Source organism: Scyliorhinus torazame, chromosome 1 (assembly GCF_047496885.1).
Source record: "Scyliorhinus torazame isolate Kashiwa2021f chromosome 1, sScyTor2.1, whole genome shotgun sequence".
Taxonomy (NCBI): domain Eukaryota; kingdom Metazoa; phylum Chordata; class Chondrichthyes; order Carcharhiniformes; family Scyliorhinidae; genus Scyliorhinus; species Scyliorhinus torazame.
In genome coordinates this window covers 202,735,531-202,762,505 of record NC_092707.1, presented here as the reverse complement: position 1 = coordinate 202,762,505, position 26,975 = coordinate 202,735,531, and the positions used below count along the sequence as shown (strand labels likewise).

At 47.9% G+C, this 26,975-nt stretch overlaps 1 protein-coding gene across 6 annotated transcripts in view; it reads left to right on the top strand.

The window, feature by feature from the left end:
• The window catches only part of map7d1a (MAP7 domain containing 1a), a 407,069-nt gene that overhangs the window by 274,759 nt on the left and 105,335 nt on the right, over nucleotides 1-26,975 (top strand). For 5 of the 6 annotated variants that reach the window (XM_072502051.1, XM_072502047.1, XM_072502066.1 and 2 more), the window contains exon 3: nucleotides 16,046-16,114. The exons of the other annotated variant lie outside the window; for it this stretch is intronic. In XM_072502051.1, the coding sequence (XP_072358152.1) occupies nucleotides 16,046-16,114 (69 nt within the window). The remainder of the gene's footprint in view (nucleotides 1-16,045; nucleotides 16,115-26,975) is intronic. 6 annotated transcript variants of the gene reach the window in all.

Sequence of the window (26,975 nt, the reverse complement as noted above, 5' to 3'; positions counted from 1 at the left end):
CTTCCTTCCTGGGATTGCCGTGGTGGACAAGGCCTCCTTGTGTCCAAGACATCCGTACTCGTAGTGTTTCTATGTAGCAACCTCCTTGTCTGAAAGTTTCAGTACACATGGGCGCTAAACAAGAAGGATGCTGTCATACCTCACTGCAGCCCAGTATACAGGCTGCATTTGCCCAATGGTTTCAAAGTAGATTGAAGTAGCTTGTCAATTTTGAACCGGAGATTGCTGCTCTCCATCTGCAACAATTTCTTTGGTGTCTTCAATCAATCTCTCAGTAAAGTACAATAGAATTTTAGTAAGCTCTGCTTTGGACTTTAGAGGCAAAACCTCCTTCTAATGTAGAAGGATAGTCAAGGCAATCAGCTCCATCTTCATAACCAGAGGAGAAGGGGCTTTTGGACAAATTAAATAGAGCTCAGCACCATCTTCTTCATTTTCATGTAAGGTTTCATGAGAGACCCTTCCCCAAGATTCTAGAATGTTCCAAAGATGCTCTTGTTGTTTGGACCGGGAGGAAATGCAAGAGAGAACCTTGACTCTCAGCCACCTGCAAGGCACAAGTTAGAGTGATGGAATATTCTCAACTTGTGCAGCTGCCACGAGACCATTCAGGCCAAAGGAGCCTGCTGGAACCTACAGCCCATCCACCCCCTTAAACATTCACTCCCATCACCAACAGCAGGCATTTGCTGCCCTTAGCAAGAAAAGGGCAAATCGTGAGTTGTGCCATTCAAGCACTCTTCCAGAGGTTGAGTGAGATCAGTATGAAGGCCAGAAGAGTTGAGAGGTGTTGAAGAGTTGGGCTGCCTGACCTGCACACAGTTTGCCATGGGAGCACTAGAGAGGAACCATCTCCAAAAACACGCTGTCTTATTGTACTGGGACAGTAAATATTAGAGAATGTGCCTTCCACTTCAGACACAGCTGAAATGTATTTCAAGATGGCTGCAGATAGCAGCATTTTATCTAACACAGGACATAATCTTATAGTCTGTCTCCCTCACATACTTGGCATAGTCTAAAACAAAAAACATTTGAGTTATTTTAGTGACTGAATATTAAATAAGTTCTTCCTGCTGTACCTAGCCCACTTCCGATCAAGCAAAGTAATTCTTTGCAGGAAGAGGGGGGTTATTTCCTGGAACTCGGAGTCAAACTCAATTCATGTCAAGCTGCCTACGTGATCACTGTCCTGGTATAACAAAGAACAAAGAAAAATTACAGCACAGGAACAGGCCCTTCGGCCCTCCAAGCCTGTGCCGATCTAGATCCTCTATCTAAAACTGTTGCCTATTTTCTAAGGATCTGTATCCCTCTGCTCCCTGCCCATTCATGTATCTGTCTAGATACATCTTAAATGACGCTATCGTGCCCGCCTCCACCACCTCCGCCGGCAATGCGTTCTAGGCACCCACCACACTCTGCGTAAAGAACTTTCCATGCATATCTTCCTTCAACTTTTCCCCTCTCACCTTGAACTCGTGGCCCCTAGTAATTGAGTCCCCCACTCTGGGAAAAAGCTTCTTGCTATCCACCCTGTCTATACCTCTCATGATTTTGTAGACCTCAATGAGGTCCCCCCTCAACTTCTGTCTTTCTAATTAAAATATTCCTAATCTACTCAACCTCTCTTCATAGCTAGCACCCTCCATACCAGGCACCATCCTGGTGAACCTCCTCTGCACCTTCTCCAAAGCATCCACATTATTTTGGTAATGTGGCGAAGTGGGATCCCAATGGTGGGTGGGCCAGGTGTACTTCCGAAATCTCACAGTTACTCTTTACAGCCTCATCCTATTCAGCACAGTGGGGTCCTGCATCTTCATACTGACCCAAAGGATCCGTTCGGATTTTATCACTAACATCGCCCATCACTCCGTTGCACATCCCCTGCCCCCTCCGCTCACTCTCTTGCTTTCTCTCTTTTTCCTTCAAAAGTCTCTTTTGAATAATCAGCTTCACCTTTTCCCCAATCCCTGTGGTCTGCCCTCTATTCCTCAACACTCCCCTGTTTATTTTTGTCCCCTCCATTCCTTATTCATTCAATTTAGATAGAATTGACAGACTATTCAGCCCAACTGGTCTGTTCTGTTATCGATACTTCAAAGAATGAGGGGGGGATCTCATAGAAACCTATAAAATTCTAACAGGACTGGACAGAGGAGATGCAACAAGGATGTTCCCGATGGTGGGTGTGTCCAGAACCCAAGGGTCACAGTCTGAGGATACGGGGTAGACCATTTAGGACTGAGTTGAGGAGCAATTTCTTCACCCAGAGAGTTATCAGCCTGTGGAATTCGTTACCACAGGAAGTAGTTGAAGCCAAAATATGTTTTCAAGAAACAGTTGGATATAGCACTTGGGGTTGAAAGGGATCAAAGGATATGAGGTAAAGCGGGATCAGGCTATTGAGTTGGATGATGATCCATGATCATAATGATTGGTGGAGCTGGTCGAAGGGATGAATGACCTCCCTCTGCCCCTATTTTCTATGCCTAAACAGGTCTCCTCCTATTATACCCACCCCAGCCTTTCTGCATCTTGTTCTATTCCTTTTCTCCCATCTGCTTGTCTCATTTCCTTCTGAAAGCACCGGAGCTAATTGCCTCAACTGCTCCTGACATAGCGAGTTCTACATTCTAGTCACTCAGTTATACCATTTCTCCTTGTCTTCCTTTTTGGATGTATTAATAACCATCTTCTATTTATAATAATAATAATAGTTTTGGATGCTCCCATCACTGAAACCATTCTGCCCTCACCGATCCTGTCCCAACCATTCATAACGTCAAATACCTCCTGTCAATATCTCCTTAAAAGAGAACTGTTCAATAACTGGTTTGAGCTTTCCCAATTGCTGTCATCTCTCAGTTCTGGTACCCTCCTTGTAATGTTCTCTTCCATCTTCTCCAGTCCTTTGTATTGCCCAGGGAAGTGCACAATACTCTTAACTGCAGCCTAATCAAAGTCATTTACAAGTTTAACATCACTTCACTACTTTTGAACTCCATGTTTCCAGAAGTAAATCCCTGTGCGTTGTCCCTATTTTGAATGCTGTGCTAAGTTGTGATAAAGACAGAACGAGTCGGAAATACTCAGAACATTTACCTGACTTCCTGAGCATTTCCAGTTTTTTATTGTTTTATTTCAGACTTTCAGCATCCATTATACTTCACTATTGTGCTCCTTTCGCTGATTTATTCATTGGTATACCAAGAGCCCTTTGCTCTTCTATCCCATTCAATTTCTTGTTTTCTGAGGGGTAGGTGATCATAGAATCATAGAATTTACAGTGCAGAAGGAGGCTATTCGGCCCATCGGATCTGCACCGGCCCTTGGAAAGAGCACCCGACTTAAGCCCACACCACCTCCCTATCCCCGTAATCCCACCTAACTGTTTTTACACCAAGGGGCAATTTTGCATGGCCAATCCACCTAACCTGCACATCTTTGGACTGTGGGAGGAAACCCACGCAGACACGGGGACAACACGCAGACTCCACACAGACTGTTACCAGAGGCCAGAATTGAACCCGGGTCCCTGGAGCTGTGAGGCAGCAGTGCTAACCATTGTGCCGCCATGCCACCCTATTTATATTTTTACCCTAATAAAGCGCATCACCTCCCATTTTTCTATGTTACAGTTCACTTGCTACATCTCTCCTAATTTGGTTTAGTTGGCAAATTCTGATAGTCGTTTGTTCCTAAACCCAAATTATTAATGCAAATTATGGATAACCGTGGACCCAGCACTAATCCTTGTGGGGCAGGAGCAAGGATGTCTTACTGCAGCTGTACAGGGCCTTGGTGAGACCACACCTGGAATATTGTGTGCAGTTTTGGTCTCCTTATCTAAGAAAGGACATACTTGCCATAGAAGGAGTGTAGTGAAGGTTCACCAGACCGATTCCTTGGATGGAAGATTGCCATATGAAGAGAGATTGGGTCAACTTGGCCTGTATTCACTGGAATCTAGAAGAGGTCCCCTATAAAACTCTGGCAGGGCTGGACAGACTGGATGCAGTGATGATGTTCCCTCTGGCTGGGGGGGGATCTAGAACAAGGAGTCACAGTTTCGGGATACAGGTAAGGCCATTTAGACTGAGATGAGGAGAAACCTCTTCACTCAGAGGGTGGTGAACCTGTGGAATTCCCTACCATGCAAAGTTGTTGAGGCCAACTCACTGAACATATTTATGAAAGAAACAGACAGATTTCTCGACTCTAAAATGTCAAAGGTATGGGGCGAGCTTGAGAGTGTGACATTGAGATAGAGGATCAGCCATAATCATTGAAGCTGGCTTGAAAGGCCGAATGGCCGATTCCTCCTATTTTATATGTTTCTAACACCTCATTCTACCCGACCCATAAGACCATAAGACATATGAGCGGAAGTAAGGCCATTCGGCCCATCGAGTCCACTCCACCATTCAATCATGGCTGATTTCAACTCCATTTACCCGCTCTCTCTCCATAGCCCTTAATTCCTCGAGAAATCAAGAATTTATCAACTTCTGTCTTAAAGACACTCAACGTCCCGGCCTCCACCGCCCTCTGTGGCAATGAATTCCACAGACCCACCACTCTCTGGCTGAAGACATTTCTCCTCATCTCTGTTCTAAAGTGACTCCCTTTTATTCTAAGGCTGTGCCCCCGGGTCCTAGTCTCCCCTGCTAATGGCAACAACTTCCCTACATCCACCCTATCTAAGCCATTCATTATCTTGTAAGTTTCTATTAGATCTCCCCTCAACCTCCTAAACTACAATGAATATAATCCCAGGATCCTCAGACGTTCATCGTATGTTAGGCCTACCATTCCTGGGATCATCCGTGTGAATTTCCGCTGGACCCGCTCCAGTGCCAGTATGTCCTTCCTGAGGTGTGGGGCCCAAAATTGCTCACAGTATTCTAAATGGGGCCTAACTAGTGCTTTATAAAGCTTCAGAAGTACATCCCTGTTTTTATATTCTAAGCCTCTTGAGATAAATGACAACATTGCATTTGCTTTCTTAATTACGGACTCAACCTGCAAGTTTACCTTTAGAGAATCCTGGACTAGGACTCCCAAGTCCCTTTGCACTTCAGCATTATGAATTTTGTCACCGTTTAGAAAATAGTCCATGCCTCTATTCTTTTTTCCAAAGTGCAAGACCTCGCACTTGCCCACGTTGAATTTCATCAGCCATTTCTTGGACCACTCTCCTAAACTGTCTAAATCTTTCTGCAGCCTCCCCACCTCCTCCATACTACCTGCCCCTCCACCTATCTTTGTATCATCGGCAAACTTAGCCAGAATGCCCAGTCCCGTCATCTAGATCGTTAATATATAAAGAGAACAGCTGTGGCCCCAACACTGAACCCTGCGGGACACCACTCGTCACCAGTTGCCATTCCGAAAAAGAACCTTTTATTCCAACTCTCTGCCTTCTGCCTGACAGCCAATCGTCAATCCATGTTCGTACCTTGCCTCGGATACCATGGGCCCTTCTTTTACTCAGCAGTCTCCCGTGAGGCACCTTATAAAAGGCCTTTTGGAAGTCAAGATAGATAACATCCATTGGCTCTCCTTGGTCTAACCTATTTGTTGTCTCTTCAAAGAACTCGAACAGGTTTGTCAGGCACGACCTCCCTTACTAAATCCATGCTGACTTGTCCTAATCCGACCCTGCACTTCCAAGAATTTAGAAATCTCATCCTTAACAATGGATTCTGGAATCTTGCCAACAACCGAGGTTAGGCTAATTGGCCTATAATTTTCCATCTTTTTCCTTGTTCCTTTCTTGAACAGGGGGGTTACAACAGCGATTTCCCAATCCTCTGGGACGTTCCCTGACTCCAGTGACTTTTGAAAGATCATAACTAATGCCTCCACTATTTCTTCAGCTATCTCCTTTAGAACTCTAGGATGTAGCCCATCTGGGCCCGGAGATTTATCAATTTTTAGACCTCTTAGTTTCTCTAGCACTTTCTCCTTTGTGATGGCTACCATATTCAACTCTTCCCCCTGACTCTCCTGAATTGTTGGGATATTACTCATGTCTTCTACTGTGAAGACTGACGCAAAGTACTTATTTAGTTCCTCAGCTATTTCCTTGTCTCCCATCACTAGATTACCAGCGTCATTTTGGAGAGGCCCAATGTCTATTTTTGCCTCCCGTTTGTTTTTAATGTATTTAAAAAAACTTTTACTATCATTCCTAATGTTACTGGCTAGCCTACCTTCATAATTGATCCTCTCTTTCCTTATTTCTCTCTTTGTTATCCTCTGTTTGTTTTTGTAGCCTTCCCAATCTTCTGACTTCCCGCTACTCTTTGCCACATTATAGGCTTTCTCTTTTGCTTTGATGCATTCCCTAACTTCCTTTGTCAGCCATGGCTGCCTAATTCCCCCCTCTGATAACCTTTCTTTTCTTTGGGATGAACCTCTGTACTCTGTCCTCAATTACTCCCAGAAACTCCTGCCATTGCTGTTCTACTGTCTTTCCCACTAGGCTCTGCTCCCAGTCGATTTTCGTCAGTTCCTCCCTCATGCCCCTGTAGTTACCTTTATTTAACTGTAACACCTTTACATCTGATTCTACCTTCTTTCTTTCAAATTGGAGATTGAATTCTACCATATTATGATCACTGCCTCCTTAGTGTTCCCTTACTTTAAGATCTTTAATCAAGTCTGGCTCATTACATAACACTAAGTCCAGAATGGCCTGTCCCCTCGTGGGCTCCATCACAAGCTGTTCCAAAAAGCCCTCCTGTAAACATTCAACGAATTCCCTTTCCTTGGGTCCACTGGCAGCATTATTTACCCAGTCCACCTGCATATTGAAGTCTCCCATGATCACTGTGACCTTGCCTTTCTGACATGCACTTTCTATTTCGTGGTGCATTTTGTGCCCCTGGTCCTGACCACTGTTAGGAAGCCTGTACATAACTCCCATTATGGTTTTTTTGCCTTTGTGGTTCCTCAACTCTACCCACACAGACTCCACATCATCTGACCCTATGTCGTTTAGTGCTATTGATTTAATTTCATTCCTAATTAACAAGGCAACCACGCCCCCTCTGCCCACCTCTCTGTCTTTTCGATAGGTTGTGAATCCCTGGATGTTTAAATGCCAGTCCTGAACCCCCTGCAACCATGTCTCTGTGATGCATACCACGTCAACCTGCCAGTCACAATCTGGGCCACAAGCTCATCTACCTTGTTCCGTACACTGCGCGCATTTAAATATAGCACCTTTTAATTCTCTATTGACCGTCCCTTTTTGTTTTCTTACTGTGGTGGACCTTGGTTTACTGAGCCATTCCATACACTGTGTCATATTTTGTGGGATGGGGACTATCGTAACCTCTCCTGAGTTCTGTCTTTTCGTGCTTTTTTGTATTCCTAAGCAGCTACGCTTCCCACTGATTACTTCACCTCTTGGTTCCCTGACTTTCCCTTCCCCGCAATCTCTAGTTTAAAGTCCTATTGACCACCCTATTTACTCTTTTCACCAGAACACTGGTCCCAGCTCGGTTCAGGTGGAGACCATCCCAACGGTATAGGTCCCCCCTGTCCCTGTCCCAAAACTGATGCCAGTGTCCCATAAGACCCCTCTTTCCCACACCACTCTTTCAGCCACGTGTTAACTTCCCTTATTCTTGCCTCCCTATGCCAATTTGTACGTGGCTCGGGCAGTAATCCGGAGATTGTGACCCTTGAGGACCTGTTTTTTAATTTGAATCTTAGCTCTTTATAATCTCTAAACAGGTCCTCTTTTCTAGACTTGCCTATGTTGTTGGTACCGACATGGACCACAACAACTGGATCCTCCCCCTCCCTCTCCAGTATCCTTTCAAGCCGGTCAGAGATGTCCCGCACCCTAGCACCGGGCAGGCAACATACCATGCCGGACACTTTATCCTGCTCACAAAGGATACTATCTATCCCCCTGATAATAGAATCCCCTACAACTACAACTTGCCTATTTGCTCCCTCCCCTTGAATGGCCTGCTGAACCATGGTGCCTTGGTCAGCTGACTCATCCTTCCTGCAGCCCTGTTCGCCATCCACACAGGGAGCAAGTGCCTCATACCTGTTGGACAGGGTCAAGGGCTGAGGCTCCTGATTTCCTGACTGCTGGTTCCCTTTACCTGCCTGACTTGCAGTCACACCCTGCTGTCCCTGGCCACTGGCAGGATTTAAACTGCTTACTCTGACAGGTGTGACTGCCTCCTGAAACACAGTGTCCAGGTAAGTCTCCCCCTCCCGGATGTGCCTCAGTGTTTGAAGCTCAGACTCCAGCTCATCAACTCTGAGCCGGAGCTCTTCGAGCAGCCAACACTTACTGCAGATGTGGTTGCTGCAGCTTGCAATGGGATCTGCCAGCTCCCACACCAAGCAGCTCAAGCCCATCACCTGACCAGCCATCACTAATTAATTAATTAGTTTAATTTAAGTTTACGAGTTTAGCTGTGGTTTTTTTTTAAATTTGGGGCTGATTTGCTATCAACCAATCAGATCACAGCTTCCCTCGGACGTCACTTTTGGGGAAAAAAACAGGAAAACAGGAAGTTTCCGTTAGGTTTTTATACTCACAGAGACTGCTCCTCCTCCTCCAAACGGCTCCCAAAATTAGTCCCGAAGAAAGAGAAAGAACAAAACAGTCGGGAAAAAGCACCTTCTTCCACTCTTCATCGAATTACCTCACTGCACCAAATTACCAAATTCTCACTCTGTCTGTGTCTCACTCACTCAGGCTGTGTCTCCTTGGCCAGCACAATGCTTACTAAGTGCGCTTTCTGTCTGTCTTTTATACAGACTTTAGGATGACTCACACTAAAACACACACGCTAGGTGGATTGGCCATTCTAAATTGCCCCTTAGGGTGTGTTGCAGGAATAGGGTGGGGGTCTTTCAAAGGGTCAGTACAGACTCAATGGGCTTAATGGCCTCTTTCTACATTGTAGGGATTCTACGATATGATTCTATGCTTCTGCGAAAGGGTTGGACCCCAGGGTCATATTTCAGTGAGATTAGCTGTCTTGCTCCAATATGCAGATTTACCAGATAGTGATCCCGCCCATAATGGGCAGGATTCAGATCGCGACGTCTCGCGATATCGCGTTAGATCCCACGTGGCGACCGGGTATATATCCAGGAAGAACGATCTCCCGGCATCTACCAACTGCATTGTGCCGTTGTCCAGGCACGTCGCAGCCGGTAGCTCGCGCCCCAAGTATTGAAGCTAGTACCTTTGACTACTCTTTCCATGAACTCTTCAGAGGTTTTTGCCATGCTAATTAAGATAATCCAGAGGAGCAATTAAAACAAAGTTTGGGAATTTAGCTTGGAATATAGATGGGATGGTGCTCTTTCAAAGCATTAGAGCGGGTACCAGAGGCTATTTACGAGGATGTTGGCAGGATTGGAGAAATTGCAGCTGCGAGGACAGATTGGACAGGCTTGGATGTTCTCCTTGAGATGTACAAATTTGTGAGGGGTCTGAATATAGTGGATGGAAATGGTCTATTTACTTTAGCAGAGAGGTCAATGTCAAGTGGGGTGTAGATTTAAAGTAATTTGTGGAAAGATTAAAGGGTCCTTTTTCAGCCGGTGCAGACCCGATGGGTAGGTGACCTCTTTGTGTGCCATAAACGTTCTATGATTCTATGGACGCCATTTTACTTTCAAATTCCATAAAGCGGTGATGATAATAGCACCTCATAATCGTTTTTGGAAGGCAATTCTCCAATGCACCAATCAGTGTTTAAATGTGTAACACTGAATAACTCTCCCGCATAAACAAAATACTGTAGCAACTTGGAATCCAATAAAAACAGAAAATGCTGGAAATACTCAGCAGGTGAGGAGAGAGAAACTCAGTTGACATTTCATCAGAATCAGAAGTTAGTGATGTAACAGGTTTTAAACACAAAAGCAGAGAAAACGAGGGTGGGGGGAAGCACAAAAGGAAAAATCGGTGCTGGGATGGAAGATTAAATGACAAAAGAGATGATGGTGCAAGGCAAGAGGGGGGGGGGGGGAATGGAACAAATAGAGAATCTAAAAATGGGTCGAGAGTAGGTTTAATGGGGAGAGCAGAATCATTGCTAACAGCTAACGTCTGAATAAATGGGTACAGTGGGTATAATCTCAAATTGTTGAACTCCATGTTGAGTCTGGATGGCTGTAACATGCCAAATCGAAAAGTGGGCTACTGTTTTTCAAGTTTAAATTGAGCCACTTTGTGAGTGGTAAGAGGTCAGATTGGGAGAGTTGGTGTGACTCGAAGCTCAAGCTCACACTTGTAGGCTAAAAGCCCGAGCTCTGCAAAGCAATTAACCAGTCTGCGTTTGAGCTCCTCAGTGTAGAGGAGCAACAGCTACAGTGTATTAAATTGAAAGAAACGCAAGTAAATCACTGTTTCATCTGGAAGGCACACTTGGGGCCCTGAATGGTGAGAAGGTAAAAGGGCAGCACAGTAACATAGTCGTTGGCATTGTGGCTTCACAGCACCAGGGTCCCAGGTTCGATTCCCCGCTGGGTCACTGTCTGTGCGGAGCCTGCACGTTCTCCCCGTGTCTGCGGGGGTTTCCTCCGGGTACTCCCACAGTCCAAAGACATGCTTGTTAGGTGGATTGCTAAATTTCCCTTAATGTCCCAAAACGTTAGGAGGGGTTATTGGGTTAAGGGGATAGGGTTGAAGTGAGGGCTTAAGTGGGTCGGTGCAGACTCGATGGGCCAAATGGCCTCCTTCTGCACTGTATGTTCTATGTTCTATTTCCTGTGATTGCATAGAAAGCTGCCATGCAAAGTAAAGGGGGTACTGGGGTGAGACTATGAAATGGACTGGGACCAGGATTGTTTGTAGCAGGAATGGCCTCTAGGAGGTTAGGTGGGGTTAGGGGGTATTGGGCCTAGGTAGGATACTCTTCCGGAGGGCTGGTGCAGACTCAATGGGCCGAGTGGCCTCCTTCTGCATTGTAGGGATTCTATGATTCCAGGAAAACTGGTAGGAGATATTGAGGGGGAGGGGGGTAGATTAGTGAATGGGGATACTGATGTTGTATGTGAGGAAAGGGGGACCTGATCATGCTGCTGGGAGGTGAAGGGGAAAGAGTAGAATTGTGGGGGATTGGGCAGACACGGTGAAGGGCCCTGTCCACCACACTGAGTTAAGGGGTGGGGTTGGGGGGGGAGGGGAAAGATGCCTCATTGAGAATGAAGGAAGACACATTGGAAGTGCTGGTATGAAGGTTGTATTGTTAGAAAAATGCAATGGAGAGGGAGAAACAGGGAGAATGGGGTACAGTCTTCACAGGAAGTGGGGTGGGAGAAGGTGTAGTCATGGTAGCTGTGGGAATCAACAGGCTTTTAGTGGATAACAGTCAATGGCTTACCTACAGAAATGGAAACAGGGGAGTTGAGGAAAAGAGTCAGGGATAGACTATGTGAAAGTGAGGAAAGGGTAGAAATTGGAAGCACAGTTGATGAAATTCTCATGCTTGTGACGAGAACAAGAAACTGCACGAATACAGTCATCAATGTATGGAATAAACAGGTGAGGAAGAGGTGGGGGGGGGGAGGTCTGAGCAGGGCTGGAACAATGAATCTTCCACATTTTCATGACATAGCCTGGATCCATTGTGAAAAAGCCTGGATCCATTGTGATAATGTTTATTTGGAAAGAAGGAGTGGAGTCCAAAGAGAAGTTGTTCAACGTGAGAACGAGGTCAGTCAGGTGGAAGAGGGTGATGGTCCATCTCTTCGATCTTGGACAATGATCGCCTGGAGAGCTACATTTCAATTGAACGTGAAGAAGGAATTTGAACTATCAGGTGAAAGGCAGGACCGAGGCTGCGGATTTCCCATCTGAGAATTGCAGTGGGAGGCCTGTCAATATTAATGGCCATAGGCTGATTCGTGAGATGAAGGGGTTGTCTTATATGACCGGATAGGTGGGGCCTGGATACATTAGAGTTTGGAAGAATGAGAGGTGATCTTAGGGAAACATATAAGATTCTGAGAGGACTTGACAGGGTGGATGCGGCGAGTATGGTTCTCCTAGTGAGAGGGACCAGAACTAGGGGACACAGGATCCTCCCATTTCCGATGGGGGTGAGGATTTTCTCTGAGGGTTGTTGGTCTGTGGAATTCTCTTCTGGAGAAAGCAGTGGAGGCAGGTCATTCAATTTTTTTTAAGGCTGATTTGTTAGATTCTTGATGGTCAAGGGTGTCAAAGGTTAAAGAGAGTAGGCAGGAAAATGGTGTTGAGGCCTCAGTCAAATCAGCCGTGATCTTATCAAATGGCGGAGCAGGCCCAAAAGGCCGAATGGGCTCCTCCTGTTCCTACTCTGTATCATAGAATTTACAGTGCAGAAGGAGGCTATTCAGCCCATCGAGTCTGCACCGGCCCTTGGAAAGAGCACCCTACTTAAGCCCCACACCATCACCCTATCCCCTTTATCCCGTAACCCAACCTAACCTTTGTGGACACTAAGGGCAATTAAGACTGGCCAATCCACCCAACCTGCACATGTTTGGACTGTGGGAGGAAACCAGAGCACCCGGAGGAAACCCACACAGACACAGGGAGAACGTGCAGACTCCACACAGACAGTGACCCAAGCCTGGAATCGAACCTGGGACCCTGGAGCTGTGAAGCAACTGTGCTAACCACTATGCTACCGTGCTGCCCCTGTTAATATGTACAGCGAAATTTACATAGAAAGGGACAGGATTTCACAACTTCAATGGAAATAGGGGCCACCAATAGTCTACAAAGCATCTTATTCACCAGGATGATTTCATATCACTTGTATTTATTCAGTGGATTCCAGTTCAGAAACTCAAATTCTGCCTAAAGTAATGTTTTATAAGACTGTAAATTGGGACATGAGACTGGATTATCCGTTTGGGAGACTAGACTCCAGCGGAGCATGTGCGGACTTTCACGACCAAACAATCGGCGCGAAACCCTCACAGTTTCTGGTACCGGTGAGGGGCTAGCACCGGCGCCGAGTGAAGCTCCCGCAGACCTCGGCGAAAACAGCCAGAGAATGGCTGGATCCCGTGCTTTGCATGCACACGGATGGCGACCTGCACCGGTCGCACCGTAGAACATGGCGCCGGCCGTGCGCGATCCTAACCTGCCAACTGCGACCCACAGCCCAGCCCTGGCCACCCCCCACCAGTCCTCCGAGCCCTAGCAGAAGCTCCACCGGCCAGCAGCACGGATCCCAGCCGAGCGTGGTGGCGCTGGACATTGTCCACAGCCGGCATGCCGGTTTCCCGCACGGTTGGAACCACACGTGGCCCGCGCCGTCGGGAACTCGGCCCATCGGGGGCGGAGCATCGTGGGTGGGCCAGCCGATGATGCACCAACGACGTTGAAATGGCAGGCGGCGTGCGTCACGATAATGCTGGTTTTAAGCGGGCAGAGCATGGCAGACCTCCGTCAAACCAATGCCCGCCCCGATTCCGGCATCGGAATTCATTCTCAGCCCGATCGCTGATGTCAAGAACCGGAGATCATTTCAACTGATGTTTGTATTGCTGGATGCTAGTAATAAGGCAAGGATTTAATTGAGCTTAATCTAGTGTTTCTGTGTAAGGAAAGATAAAACTCTAGTTAGATTCATTATGAAAAAGGTGTTTGTATGTATGGGGTCTTTTTCTTTCAGTTGAAATGGCGGCTGTAATGTGCTTGGAGAGTTTATGGCTGAAAAGTGAAGAAGAGGTTGGAGAAAGAATGTGCTGTTGCTGAGCAACCAGGAGCCCCTTTAGGAAAGGACAGACCTTGTGATTGTGTTTAGCTGAATTCATAGCAGGAGGAACTAGGAAACTAGAGAGAGAATAGCTCTCGGCTCCACCAGAGAAAAAAAGAGCTCAGCAGTGAGAGAGAGCCCTGCTAGAAGACAAGCCATATAATAGAGTAATAGGCAGGGAAGCAAGTGCCAGAAACCTAAAGAACAGCAGGTTAAGGGAACTGTAGTCACCTGGGTTGGCCACTTCCCAACTTAAAATGGAGATCCGCAAAGACTACAGGGAAATTCAGCCAACACAGGCAAAAACTAGCAAGTGTAAAAATCCTGTGTATTAGAACTTGCAAAAGCCCAGACAGCACTGAAACTCACAGCCATCTGCATACTAATGAGAGATCCCCGGGAACAATTGAAACATGTAAGGTGAATAAGGCCAAGCCAGACTCCTCGGCGCCAGCAGGAGCCGAGACAAAGGAAGGCCAACGGACACTCGGGGACCGCCCAGTGATCAGGGAACGGCTCCAGTATTGGAGAAATCGATCCAAGTGATCGGAACGTAGTCCAATCACTTGGAACCAGATACGGGGTCCGCCCCGAATGGCGCAAAGCCCCTGGGGACTATAAAGTAAAGCCCCCCAGTTCAAATCGGTCTTCTTGGCAGGGTCACTCAGCAACGCAAACCAACCCTTGACAGTGTCCTGCCAAGCTGCCGCAACAACCAAGTAAGTCTCCAGTCAACGCTCGCTACGAGATAGGCGGTCCGAGCTACCAGTCCATACCAGCTTTTGAATCCTGCAGACTCAGAATCGAACAAAAGGCCATTTGTTCCCCTGACCTGGTGGGCCAGTTCAGAAGCTAAGTATAGGCCTTTTAGCGATAGAGATAGGCTAGAAAGTAGAGTTATATGCATGAGTAGTGATTTACTGTAAAGGAAATGTGTTTTGATTTGAATCTTACTAATTGGTGTGTTGAGTTATTGATCAGTACTTGAACTTGAACCTCGTGGCGGTATCATAAAGATACCTGGCGACTCTAGAGCAAAGGTTATAGAAACAGAGCAAATTAAGTAAAGACCCAACGGGCAACGAATTAAGAGCCAACCAAAGTTAGCAACAGAACTAGAGAAGGAAGAGAAGGTTGTGGGAAGCCTGAAGTTAAAGGAACAGAGTAAACTAGAATTAGAACAGGGGACTGTTCATTGAAGTTAAAGAAAGAGCCGAAAGGAGAAGAAATTGGTGAAGCTGATCTAGCGAGAAGCCAAAGTGATTCTAAAGTTTGTGATATGTTTCTTACAATTTGTAAAGCAACAGTTGAAGGAATTGCAAAGCAATTGGCGACTGTGAGTTTGTGTAAAAGCTTGAAAGCATTCAAGACAAAGGAATGCTGAAAGGAGAATTGTAAAGTTTGGAAGCAGATCCTTGTTGGGAACAGTTGAGTAAAATCATTGTTTGAAAAAAGATTCTAAAGCGTGTCTTTTTGAGAGTGGAGTTTGGAATCACTTATGTGGAAGCTGGAGTCCAGTGAGAAAAGTTGGCTCACGGCGTGAGAATCACCTGGGGGGAATTTGAGGATAAATCCACGAACGTTTATTTGGTTTCAAATATGTGAAGAGGAATATGTCTGACAGTCAGCCCATGGGTATAAAGGGGCTGTATATTTGCTGAGAACATTATAGCACAAGATGTACCATGTATATAGCCTGTGTTATCCTTGAAATCTGTCTACATTTGTGAAGATCAGGGGGGGGGGGAGTGAAGGAGTATTGTATTATAGTCAAACTTTTCATATTTAATAAATATCCTTTTGTTGTTAAAAAATAATTGGTCACTTGTGACTCTGTTCCTTCACGTTTTCTAAACAAAAAGTAAACATTGTGGTCTTTTGAGCGAGGGTTTCATTCTGGGATCTTCCTGTCCAGTAGCAACATCAATTGGGACCGTAACATCATATATCTGAGAGGAAAATGGTGGCTTTGGACATATGACTCCCAAACTCTCCATTGCTAGGACTTCCTTCATCTCATGCCTAGATCTGTTGTAAATTGATAAGAGAATGTTTGATTGGATTGGTTAACAACAGCATTATTGTTGCACCGTACAAGTACCAGGATGATAGACAGTGAACTAGATGGAATGTGATCTCTTTTTCCGTCACTTGTGCTTCCCTTGCCCATCTCACCTTCTACCCTGCTGCCCCATCTCCCCACCATGAACCACTTTGCAACCCTTGCTCACTTTGTTGAAGACACTCTGTGAGTGCATATTATTGTTATAACTTCTCACTTGTTTTGCTCCTAGACGGGCTGAAGGCCGAGGCGAGGCAGCGACAGGCTAGACAGCACAGAGAGGAACGGGCAAAAAATCTCGGTAAGGATTTGTATCATTCCAACCTGATGCACCTTGTTCTGACTGTTTGAGTATGGTGAGAGTTTTGGGGGGCTAATCTTAGTATTGAAAATTTTGAAAGAGACAATAGCCGTAATTCCCCCGCCCCAAAACCCCCCACAGATTTCCCGCAGTGAAGGTGGCTCACCATTGGCCACCAGCGGGATCTTCTCGTGCCACCAAAGTCAATGGCAATTTGATAGCTCGCCTGTTCCTCAGTGGATGGATGTTGGCCTCAGCAATACCGGAAGATCCGCCAGCTGGGACGGCCAGAAATTCCCACCCACATGAGTTAATGTTCTACTGTCCAAATTCCACTTCAGTCTTGAAACAGTACTTAGGAAATTGTTAAGGGAGTGCGTTATTTATGCAAACAATTCAAAGGTAAGGGTGAAAGGATGCTTCTGCTAATTGTTTGTGAGACATTACGCCCAGAGATAGCCTTTCTGTCAGAGGTCCCTGTGATTGGCTCCTCAAGATTAATGACTGCAGATAGCACGGTGGCACAGTGGGTAGCACTGCTGCCTCACGGCACTGAGGTCCCAGGTTGGATCCCGGCTCTGGGTCCCCGTGTTTCCGTAGGTTTCACCCCCACAACCCAAAAAATGTGCAGGGTAGGTGGATTGGCCACGCTAAATTGCCCCTTAATTGGAAAAAATGAATTGGGTACTCTAAATCTAAAAAAAAAAGATTAATGACTCCGAATCCATGATTAATGGGTGTCGTGATTCTTTTAAAAAAAGTTTTTTTTTTTTTTTTTATTCTCCTTTTTCACATTTTCTCCCACATTTACACCCATCAACAATAAATATTAATCAGCAAGATATGTCAATCCCCATAATAACAACGATCCCATCCTCCCACCAACCCCCAAACATCAGCCCGCATGTTTACATCAACAAATGACAAAAAGGAATCAGGGATTACCCATAGTTACCCTTAATCTACACAGCCCCCTCCCCCTCCCCCCAACTAATGTTCGATGTTATCCAGTTCTTGAAAGTGCATAATAAATAGTGCCCATGACTTGTAGAACACCTCCGAGCTTCCCCTCAGTTGGAACTTAACCTTCTCAAGTCAAGTATTCCAACAGGTCCCCCCGCCACGCCAGGGCACTGGGTGGAGAGGCTGCTCTCCATCCCAGCAGGATCCGCCTTCGGGCGATCAACGAGGCGAAGGCTATGATATCTGCCTCCGCTCCCGTTTCTAACCCTGGCTGGTCCGACACCCCGAATATGGCCTCCTGGGGACCCGGGTCCAGTTTCACACGCACCACCTTGGGAATTACCCTAAACACCTCCTTCCAGTACTACCCTAGCTTTGGACAGGACCAAAACATATGAACGTGATTCGCAGGCCCCCCCCCCGCAACGCTCACACACATCCTCTACTCCTTCAAAAAATCGGCTCATCCTCGCCCTCGTGAGGTGCGCTCTATATACCACCTTCAGCTGTATCAGCCCCAACCTCGCACATGAGGTGGAGGCATTCACTCTCCGGAGCACCTCACACCAGACCCCCTCCTCGATAACCTCTCCCAGCTCTTCCTCCCACTTTGCTTTGATCCCTTCCCGTGGTGCCTTATCCTCTTCCAGAATAGCTCCGTACACCGCTGACACTGCCCCCTTCTCCAGTCCCCTTGTCGTCAACACCTCCTCCAGCAATGTGGAGGCTGGTTCCTCTGGGAAGCTCTGTATCTCCTTCCTGGCAAAATCCCGAACCTGCATGTACCTAAACACTTCTCCCTGCTCTAGCCCATACTTCGCTTCCAGCTCCCTCAATCCTGCAAACCGACCCCGAAGAAACAAATCTTTTAGCGTCTTAATCCCCTTCTCTTCCCATTTCCGAAAACTTCCATCCCACCTCCCTGGCTCAATTCTGTGGTTCCCCCGAATCGACATTTCCCTTGACCCTGCCCCCAACCCTGAGTGTTGGCGAAACTGCCTCCAGATTTTCAATGAAGCTATTATTATCGGACTCCCTGAATATTTCCCCGGAGCTATCGGGAGCGGCGCTGTTGCAAGTGCCTTCAGCCCCGACCCCCTGCACAAACTCCCCTCCATTCTGACCCACTGAGAATCAACCCCTCTGACCCAGCTCTGCACTTTCTCCACATTCGCCGCCCAGTAGTAGTACAACAGGTTCGGGAGACCCAAACCCCCTGCCTGCCTTCCCCTCTGTAGCAGCACCTTTCTCACTCTGGCCACCTTCCCTCCCCATATGAATGAGGTAATCCTTCCCTCAATCTCCCTGAAAAAAGACTTTGGCAGGAAAATCGGTAGGCATTGAAAAATAAACAGGAATCGCGGCAACACATTCATTTTAACCGCCTGTACCCGACCTGCCAGTGACAGAGGAAGGCCGTCCCACCTTGCCAGATCGGCTTGCACTCTCCCCACCAAACTAGTGATGTTGTACCTGCGAAGCCTCCCCACTCCCGAGCAACCTGCACCCCCAGATACCTAAAATGAGTCCCTGCTCTATGGAATGGCAGCCCCTCCACCCCTGCCCCCACCCCCGGCCGAGACACCACAAAGTACTCACTCTTGTCCAGGTTCAACTTGTACCCTGAGAAAGACCCAAATACCCGCAGTAGCTCCAATATTCCTCCTATCGACGCACTCGGCTCCGACACATACAGCAGCAAGCCGTCGGCATATAAGGACACCCTATGCTCTACACCGCCCCCCCGCACTATTCCTTTCCATGCTCCCGAACTTCTCAATGCGATGGCCAGCGGCTCAATTGCAAGTGCAAACAGCAGGGGGGGACATAGGACATCCCTGTCTCGTCCCACGGTGGAGAGAGAAATATCTCGAACTGATATTATTTGTGCGGACACTCGCCTTCGGTTCCTTATATAATAGCTTTACCCAGTTCACAAACCTTGGTCCAATCCCAAACCGCTCCAGCACTGCTATCAGGTACCTCCATTCTACCCGATCAAATGCCTTCTCGGCGTCCAATGCCACAACTACCTGTTTCCTTTCTTTCCGCCGGTGCCATAACAACGTTCAAAACCCTCCTAATGTTCGAAAACAGCTGCCTGCCTTTCACGAACCCCGTCTGATCCTCCTCTATTACCTTCGGAAGGCACTCCTCCAGCCTACCCGCCAGTACCTTCGCCAACACTTTTACATCCACATTCAGAAGTGATATGGGCCGATACGACCCACACTCCGTCGGATCCTTATCTTTTTTTAGTAACAGGGAAACCGATGCCTGCCCCAAGGTTTGCGGCAACACCCCCTTCCCTATCGCCTCCTCAAACATCCCCACCATCAGGGGTGCCAACCTATCCTTAAATTTTTTATAATATTCCACTGGAAACCCATCCGGCCCTGCCACCTTCCCCGACTGCCTCCTCCCAATCGCATCCTTTATCTCCTGCTCCACTATTGCTCCTTCTAATGTAGCCCAGTCCCCCTCCCCTAGCCTCGGGTACTCCAACCCATCTAGAAATTCCTGCATCTCACGGTCTCCCCCGAGTGGCTCTGACTTGTACAACCTCTCATAAGATTCCTCAAAAACCTTGTTAATCAGCACTGGGGCCACCACCAACTTCCCTGCCCTATCCTTCACCTGAAGAATTTCCCTTGCCACTGCCTCCCTCCGGAGCTGACCTGCTAACATATGCCCCATTCCATGTTCTCCATGTTCATAAACTGCACCCCTTGCTCGTCTCAGTTGGCGCACCGCCTTCCTGGTGGACAGTCGGTCGAAGCTCGCCTGTAGTTCCTTCCTCTTTTCCAGCTTCGCCGGGTCCCCATCCTCTGCATACCTCCTATCTACCTCCAACATCTCATCTATTACCCTCTGCTGCTCCAACCTCTCCTCCTTATCCACCCTAGCCTTAAACAAAATTACCTCACCTCTCACCACCGCCTTTAGAGCCTCCCAGACGACTGCCTTCGACACCTTACCCGTACAATTGAAACCTACATATTCCTTAATTGCGTTTTCAATTTTCTCACAGAATACTTGGTTCCCCAAAAGCCCCACATTCAGTTTCCACCCCGGTTTCTGCGCTGCCCCTTCTCTAGCACCATATCCACCCAATGTGGAGCGTGATCTGACACTGCAATTGCAAAGTATTCCGACCCCTTGACTCCAGCCAGCAAAGCCTTCCCCACCACAAAAAAGTCGATCCGCGAGTATACCTTATGGACCGCTGAGAAAAACGAATATTCCCGTTCCCTTGGGCGCAGGAACCTCCAAGGGTCCACCCCTCCCATTTCCACCATTAGCCCAGCCAGCGCCTTCGCCCCCCCCTGATGGGACCAGCGAGCGTGGCCGTGATCTGTCCAACCTTGGCTCCTGCACCAGGTTCCAGTCCCCCCCCACAATCAGCTCATGCGTATACAAGTCGGGAATAGCCCCAAACACCTTCCTCGCGAATCCCACATCGTCCCAATTGGGACCGTATACACTAATCTCCCCTCCAATGCCCCTGTCACAGTCACATATCTACCCCCCTGATCTGCCACCACCTTCTCCATCTGGAAGCGTACCCTTTTGTTGACCAGCACCGCTACCCCTCGAGCCCTTCCATCAAATCCGGAGTGAAACACTTGGCTAACCCAGCCCTTTTTAAGTCTCACCTGATCCTTCACCCTCAAGTGAGTCTCCTGCAGCATTGCTACATCGGCTTTCAAACTTAAGATGTGCAAGCACCCTTGACCTATTGACCGGACCTCCTAGCCCTCTCACGTTCCACGTGATTATCCTTACTGGGGGGTCTCTCACCCCCCCCCCCCCCCCCCCCCACCTTTCTTATCCACCATCACCATACCACCGGGGCCTGCCCCATAAGCCTGACCCGCTTATAAGCCTGACCCGTTAACATCAAATCCCTTCCCCCCCTCCCAAGAACCCCCCCCTACAAAAACATCCCCCAACATCTCTCCTTCCACCCCCTCTTGCTCGCCTCGTAGGCCCATTGAAGCCTGCTATCCAGGCTTCAACGTCCGCAGTCCTCCTCTCACCTCACCCCCATTCACTAACTGACTCTAGTTAGCTAGCGCGGGTGGCTCCCCCCCGCCAATACCTCTCGCCCCCTTCCGCCCAGTCCCAGAGAAAGAAACACCAAAACAAACCCACCAATCCAACCCCTACAATTCACTGACACAACATTTAACCGTCGCAATACAGAACGCCATTAACTTGAACTCTGTAACAATGCAAAGAGAAGTAAATTTCAATACAAATCAGTAAAAAGAAAGTTGTAACATTTGTACATTTTCCAGCCGCTCAAACACAGTACGCAGTCTTTCTTTCAGTTCCGCTCTTCATGTCTGTCCCAAGCCTTCTGCCCTCACGAACGCCTCAGCCGCCTCCGCTGTCTCAAAATAAAAGTCTTTGGCTTTAGATGTTACTCTCAACTTCGCCGGGTATACCACACCAAATCGCACCCCCTTCTTGTACAAAGCCGCCTTCACTCGCCCAAACACCGCTCGTCTTTTTGCCAACTCCACCGTCCAGCCCTGGTAGATCCGAACCGCAGTACCATCCCACAGCACCTCACGCTCCTGCTTCGCCCAGCTTAATACTTTCTCCTTCATGCAAAACTTATGGAAGCAGATAATTACTGCCCTTGGCGGCTCGTTCACTTTGGGCTTCGGCCTTAATGATCGATGAGCTCGGTCCAGCTCGTACAGGGTGGGGTTCTCACCCTCCCCCATCAGCTCCGTCAACTTCTTAGCGAAGTATTGCGTTGGCCATGGGCCCTCTGTCCCTTTGGGCAAGCCCACAATTCTCAAATTGTGCCGCCTTGAGCGGTTTTCCAAGTCTTCCAGCTTTGCTCGGAGCCCTCTGTTAACCTCCACCACCCTCCGCAGCTCGTCCCCCATCGAGGTGACCTGGTCGCTGTGTCGTGTCACGGCCTCCTCCACCTCCTTCATCTTCTCGCCCTGATCTCTCACCTCGGCCGATGCCTTTGCCACCTCCACCCTGATCGGGCCGATTGCCTCCTCCAACAATGACCTCACCACGACCACCATCTCTTTCCTCAGGATCTCCATGTGCCTCACCAAACGTTTTTCCAGCTCCACCACCATCACCTCGGTCATCTTCTCCACCGTAAGTAGTGCGGGCCCGCCTTTCAGTTCGGCTTCCGCCATCCTGTCAACACTTTTGCTTGTCTTCTCCTTCGGCGGCGAACCCGCGTTTCCTCCTTTCTTTGACGCTGCTTTTCGCATCTTTTAGCGGCTTATTGTTTTTTATCTTCTTTCCTTTCTCCTCTCTCCCCCTTCACCCTCCTGCCCTTCATCAATCTGACATTCTTCTTTTTTGAAAAAAAAAACTTCCACCAAACTTCCATATATCTTCTTTCTTTCTCCTCTACATTCACCTGGGACCAGGCTTCAAACCTTCTTCTTCCTAGGTGGGAGCCATCCGACGTGGAGCACCCTCCCTACATGGCGCTCGGGCCTGCCGCCACGGCCCCTTCGTAGCTCCGTCCCCGCAGCTCCGACCTGCCGAGCCTGGCGCCTCAGCCTCCGCCGCCCCACACCCGCGCGGGGTTCTTCGCCGGCTTTTAAACCGGCCCCGCTGGCTGCTCGTGGCGGCCCCAAAGGCCGACGATAGTCGGGGAGTGCGTGGTGTCTCGGGGATTTCCCCGAAATCGCCGCGAATCGCGGCCACCGGCGGGAGCTCTTTTTTGTGCGGCCGCCCTGCTCGCCCACCACACCGGAAGTCGGGGTGTCGTGATTCTGACAAAAGTCTGGGACGTTATAAGCTCCATCCTACAATTGTATAGGGGAAGGTTTGATCCGAGAGGCTCCCAGCACCAATATTACAGAGTGATCTTCGTGATAAATCACTGCTGACTAGGGCAAGCTCATGTTTGGAACGCAGCTGGTGGTTTGAGTGGGAAATTGAACGATTATGCTTGCGCCAACCTTTAATTTTCTGGCACCCATTGAAGGTCAAGTATGTTTGGAAGTACACAGATGAATGTAATTTCCTGAAAAAATGTTTACAAAGCAATAACGTCTCTGCTGCATAAAAGATTTTTGGTGAACATCAATTAACATCAACCTGTAACCTTGGCCACGGATGAGCTGCCAGTTGCCAAGCCTGGAATCAGTGCCAGGTTGACCATCTCATCAAAACAACTTGTCAATTCTTTGGTTTTGGGTTAGATCTTGTGTCTCTTTCTTCTCACTCCAATGATATGTCTCAACCCAACCTTGGAAGGCCATCTTTTTGACCATAAGTATGACCATTTTATTATGATTGGCAACACTCTAACCAACATAAATGCGTGAATGGATCTGGGGGAAAGGTTGAAAGCAAAATTAAAGGGAGAGGTTTTTCAGGTGGGTAAGGAAGCAGAGAGAGCAAGGAGATTGGAACAAAATCCCAATGGATGAGCCAGAGCAATTAAAAGCTGGATTTCCAGTGTGGGTTGAGGAATGGCATAGCCAGAGTCAGACGGAGGTTGTAGGAAGGATATTTTCCAGGTGGGGCAGGATGAGGCCACGGAGAGATTTGAAGCCTGTGTAGGGTAGAGATGGGGAGCCAATCAGAGGCCATTTGACCTGGTTAAGGATGCCTGCAGCCCTGATGATGATGGCGAAGTGATGGAATAATTCAGGCTGACTGAAGGAGCTTTGCATCTTAACTTGGGGTTGCAGTGACTTGGAGAGATTGCAATAATGTTGGCGTCTGACCACTTGATTTAAACCTCAGCTTCCGATTTCTCTGCAAGATTCATTAACATTGAATATTTCATCAGTTTTGAAGACAGCAGGCTGCACTCATGAATATTTAACTTGGTTTCCGTGACTGAATGAGGCCAAGAGACATCATTAGGCAACAGGAGATAAGAAAATATATTTTTTTATAGATATGAAGTAACTTCCAAGAATCCCAATGTAGGCCATTCCGACCGGCAGATCTAAATAAATCGTTTAAAGTTCTTCACTGACTATACTTTTTTTTAAAATTTAGAATACCCAATTATTATTTTTCCAATTAGGGGGCAATTTAGCATGTCCAATCCACCTACCCTGCACATCTTTGGGTTGTGGGGGTGAAACCCACGCAGACACGGGGAGAATGTGAAAACTCCACACGGACAGTGACCCAGGGCCGGGATTCGAACCCGAGTCCTCAGTGCCGCAGTCCCAGTGCTAACCACTGCGCCACCATGCCCTCCTCTTCACTGACTATATTTAACAGAGCTTCTCATTGTGTTAGCCCTAGTTTGAGTCATACCCATACTGCAGTCACATTGATTACTCACCCATATATTCAGCAGATAGAATGAGTGGCACCATATCAATGCATGGAACTCAATGTCAGCAAAGGTGACAATTCCCTGCATTTTGGAAAATAGAGGTTTGATTGACGAGTATTGAAGACTGCGTCGGGGACCTGAGGGGAACTAGCCACTGGACAATTCAATCTGACGCATTGTCCTTCAGCCGACCTTCATCACGTTTCCAAATCCCTTCCACCCCTTCATGCAACAAGACCTGCACAGCAATCCGGCTTGGGCAAGTAACATATATGCCACACAAGTCCAAGGCAATGACCGCCTTCGACAAGAGAGACATTGCCATCATCGAACTCTCTACCATCAATGAGGATCATCATTAGCCAAAAACTCAACTGGAGACATGCAGAATAATGCAGAGGCTGGGGCTTCTGTGGTGCGTGACTCACCAAAGACTCTTCACCATCCACAAGGTGCGACTCAGTAGTATGATGGAATACTCTCCATTTACCGAGCTTAGTGCAGCTTCATAAGCACAAAAGAAGCTCAGCACCATCTAGGACAAAGAAGTTTGCTTGCATAATCCATATCTGAAACTGCTGGACAGAACTGCTCAGGAGAGTCCAGGACAGGACAGAGCAGTTCTAGTGTTAGCTCTGTACAGAGCACCAGGGTCTCTGGTTAGCAGCCTACAAACCTAACTCTGGAGCAAAGCAGCGTAAAGATGGTTTTGCCAGTTGTACCAATGCAAATAAGTGTGCAAAGCCCATGTGTGTTATATGCAGGGAAGTTCTGGCAAATGAGAGAAGTTTTAGATTTCGAAAGAGAAATAGTGGGTGAAAAATTCCTTTTGAGATTGATACCCCAGAATCAGTTATTAACTTGCAGCTGATTACAAATGAAAAGACTATGCTGTTGTACCCGAACTGTGATCCCACATTAAAAACATGTCAAAAGCCCATGAGGTTGTCAACATTCTGGAGTAGCATCTCTCAAGAGTATCCAGCACTGAGTAAAACAAGCATTTTGTTGCTATTGCCCTCCATGACGACCTAGGGGCTTTTCACAACTTCATTGAAGCCTACTTGTGACAATAAGAGATTATTATTATTATGTGCGAGATTGGATTTTCCGTTTTCATAAAGATGAAGACGGCACAAAGGAACCGGCTGAACTCTGCACCTGATGGGCACATTCCTCTCTCCTTCTGTGAACCTGATTGGAGTGAGATTGTGAGGACCAAGCAGTTTCCCCTTTCACACAAACGTGGCATGGGTCGTGAAGGTTGGCTGGGGGTGGGTTGCAAAGGTGGGCCCATGGCAAAAGTGGGTCCTGGGGGGGGGGGGGGGGGGGGGGGAAAGCTTGAAAAATATTGGCCTAAAAGGATATAGACTGCAAATGCATGAGAATACCATCACTTACGAGAGCCCCTCCAAGTTGCAAATCACCTTGACTTGGAAATATATCGCTGTTCATTCACTGTCACTGATTCAAAGTCCTGAAACTCCCTTCCTAACAGCACTGTGGGTGTACCTACACCACATGGACTGCAGCAGTTCAAGAATCAGGGCAGCACGGTAGCATTGTGGATAGCACAATTGCTTCACAGCTCCAGGGTCCCAGGTTCGATTCCCGGCTTGGGTCACTGTCTGTACGGAGTCTGCACATCCTCCCCGTCTGTGCGTGAGTTTCCTCCGGGTGCTCCGGTTTCCTCTCACAGTCCAAAGATGTGTGGGTTAGGTGGATTGGCCATGATAAATTGCCCTTAGTGTCCAAAATTGCCCTTAGTGGGGTTACTGGGTTATGGGGATAGGGTGGAGGTGTTGACCTTGGGTAGGGTGCTCTTTCCAAGATCCGGTGCAGACTCGATGGGCCGAATGGCCTCCTTCTGCACTGTAAATTCTATGATCTATGATAATCAGCAATCCCACTATCTTACATAACCACTCCCTCAAACATCCCCTCCCTTCCACCATTGGTACGTTGTGTCTGCAGTGTGTGTCATCTACAAGGCACAATGCAGCAACTCGCCAAGGTTCCCTTCAACAGCAACTTCCAATCCTATGACCTCCTGCACCTAGAAGAACAAGGGCAGCAGACGCTTGGGAACACCACAACTTGCAGTTGCCCCTCTGAATCACACCATTCTGACATGGCTGTCTATTGCTGTTCTTCCATTGACAATGAATCAAACTCCTGGAGCAGCCTAGCTAAGGGATTCTCAAAACCTGGGTCATGACTCCTGCAGGACGGGATTTTGGATTGCAAGGTCTGACACCGTAATGACAGCTAAGGAGCCGAGACTCTGTCATGGGACCAGCTCTTGAGGTCCCATGATGTATCCACCTGATTTTTCTTTTAATTGCCTTGCAGATTGCTGGAGGGGAGTGACCAGACTTTCCACAGGCAGCTCAATGGGAATTCCGATTGGAAGAACTAGGTGGGGGAGGAAGGAGATGCTGCAAGTTGAGGGTTGAGGTGAAAGAGTAGGAGCCGGAATTCTCCGAGCCTGCGCCGGGTCGGAGAATCCCGCCACGTCGCTCCGTCTCTGGGCCGCTGATTCTCCGGCGACCAGAGAATTGCCAGCAATCGCACCCGCACGGTTTACTCGACGGGCCGAGT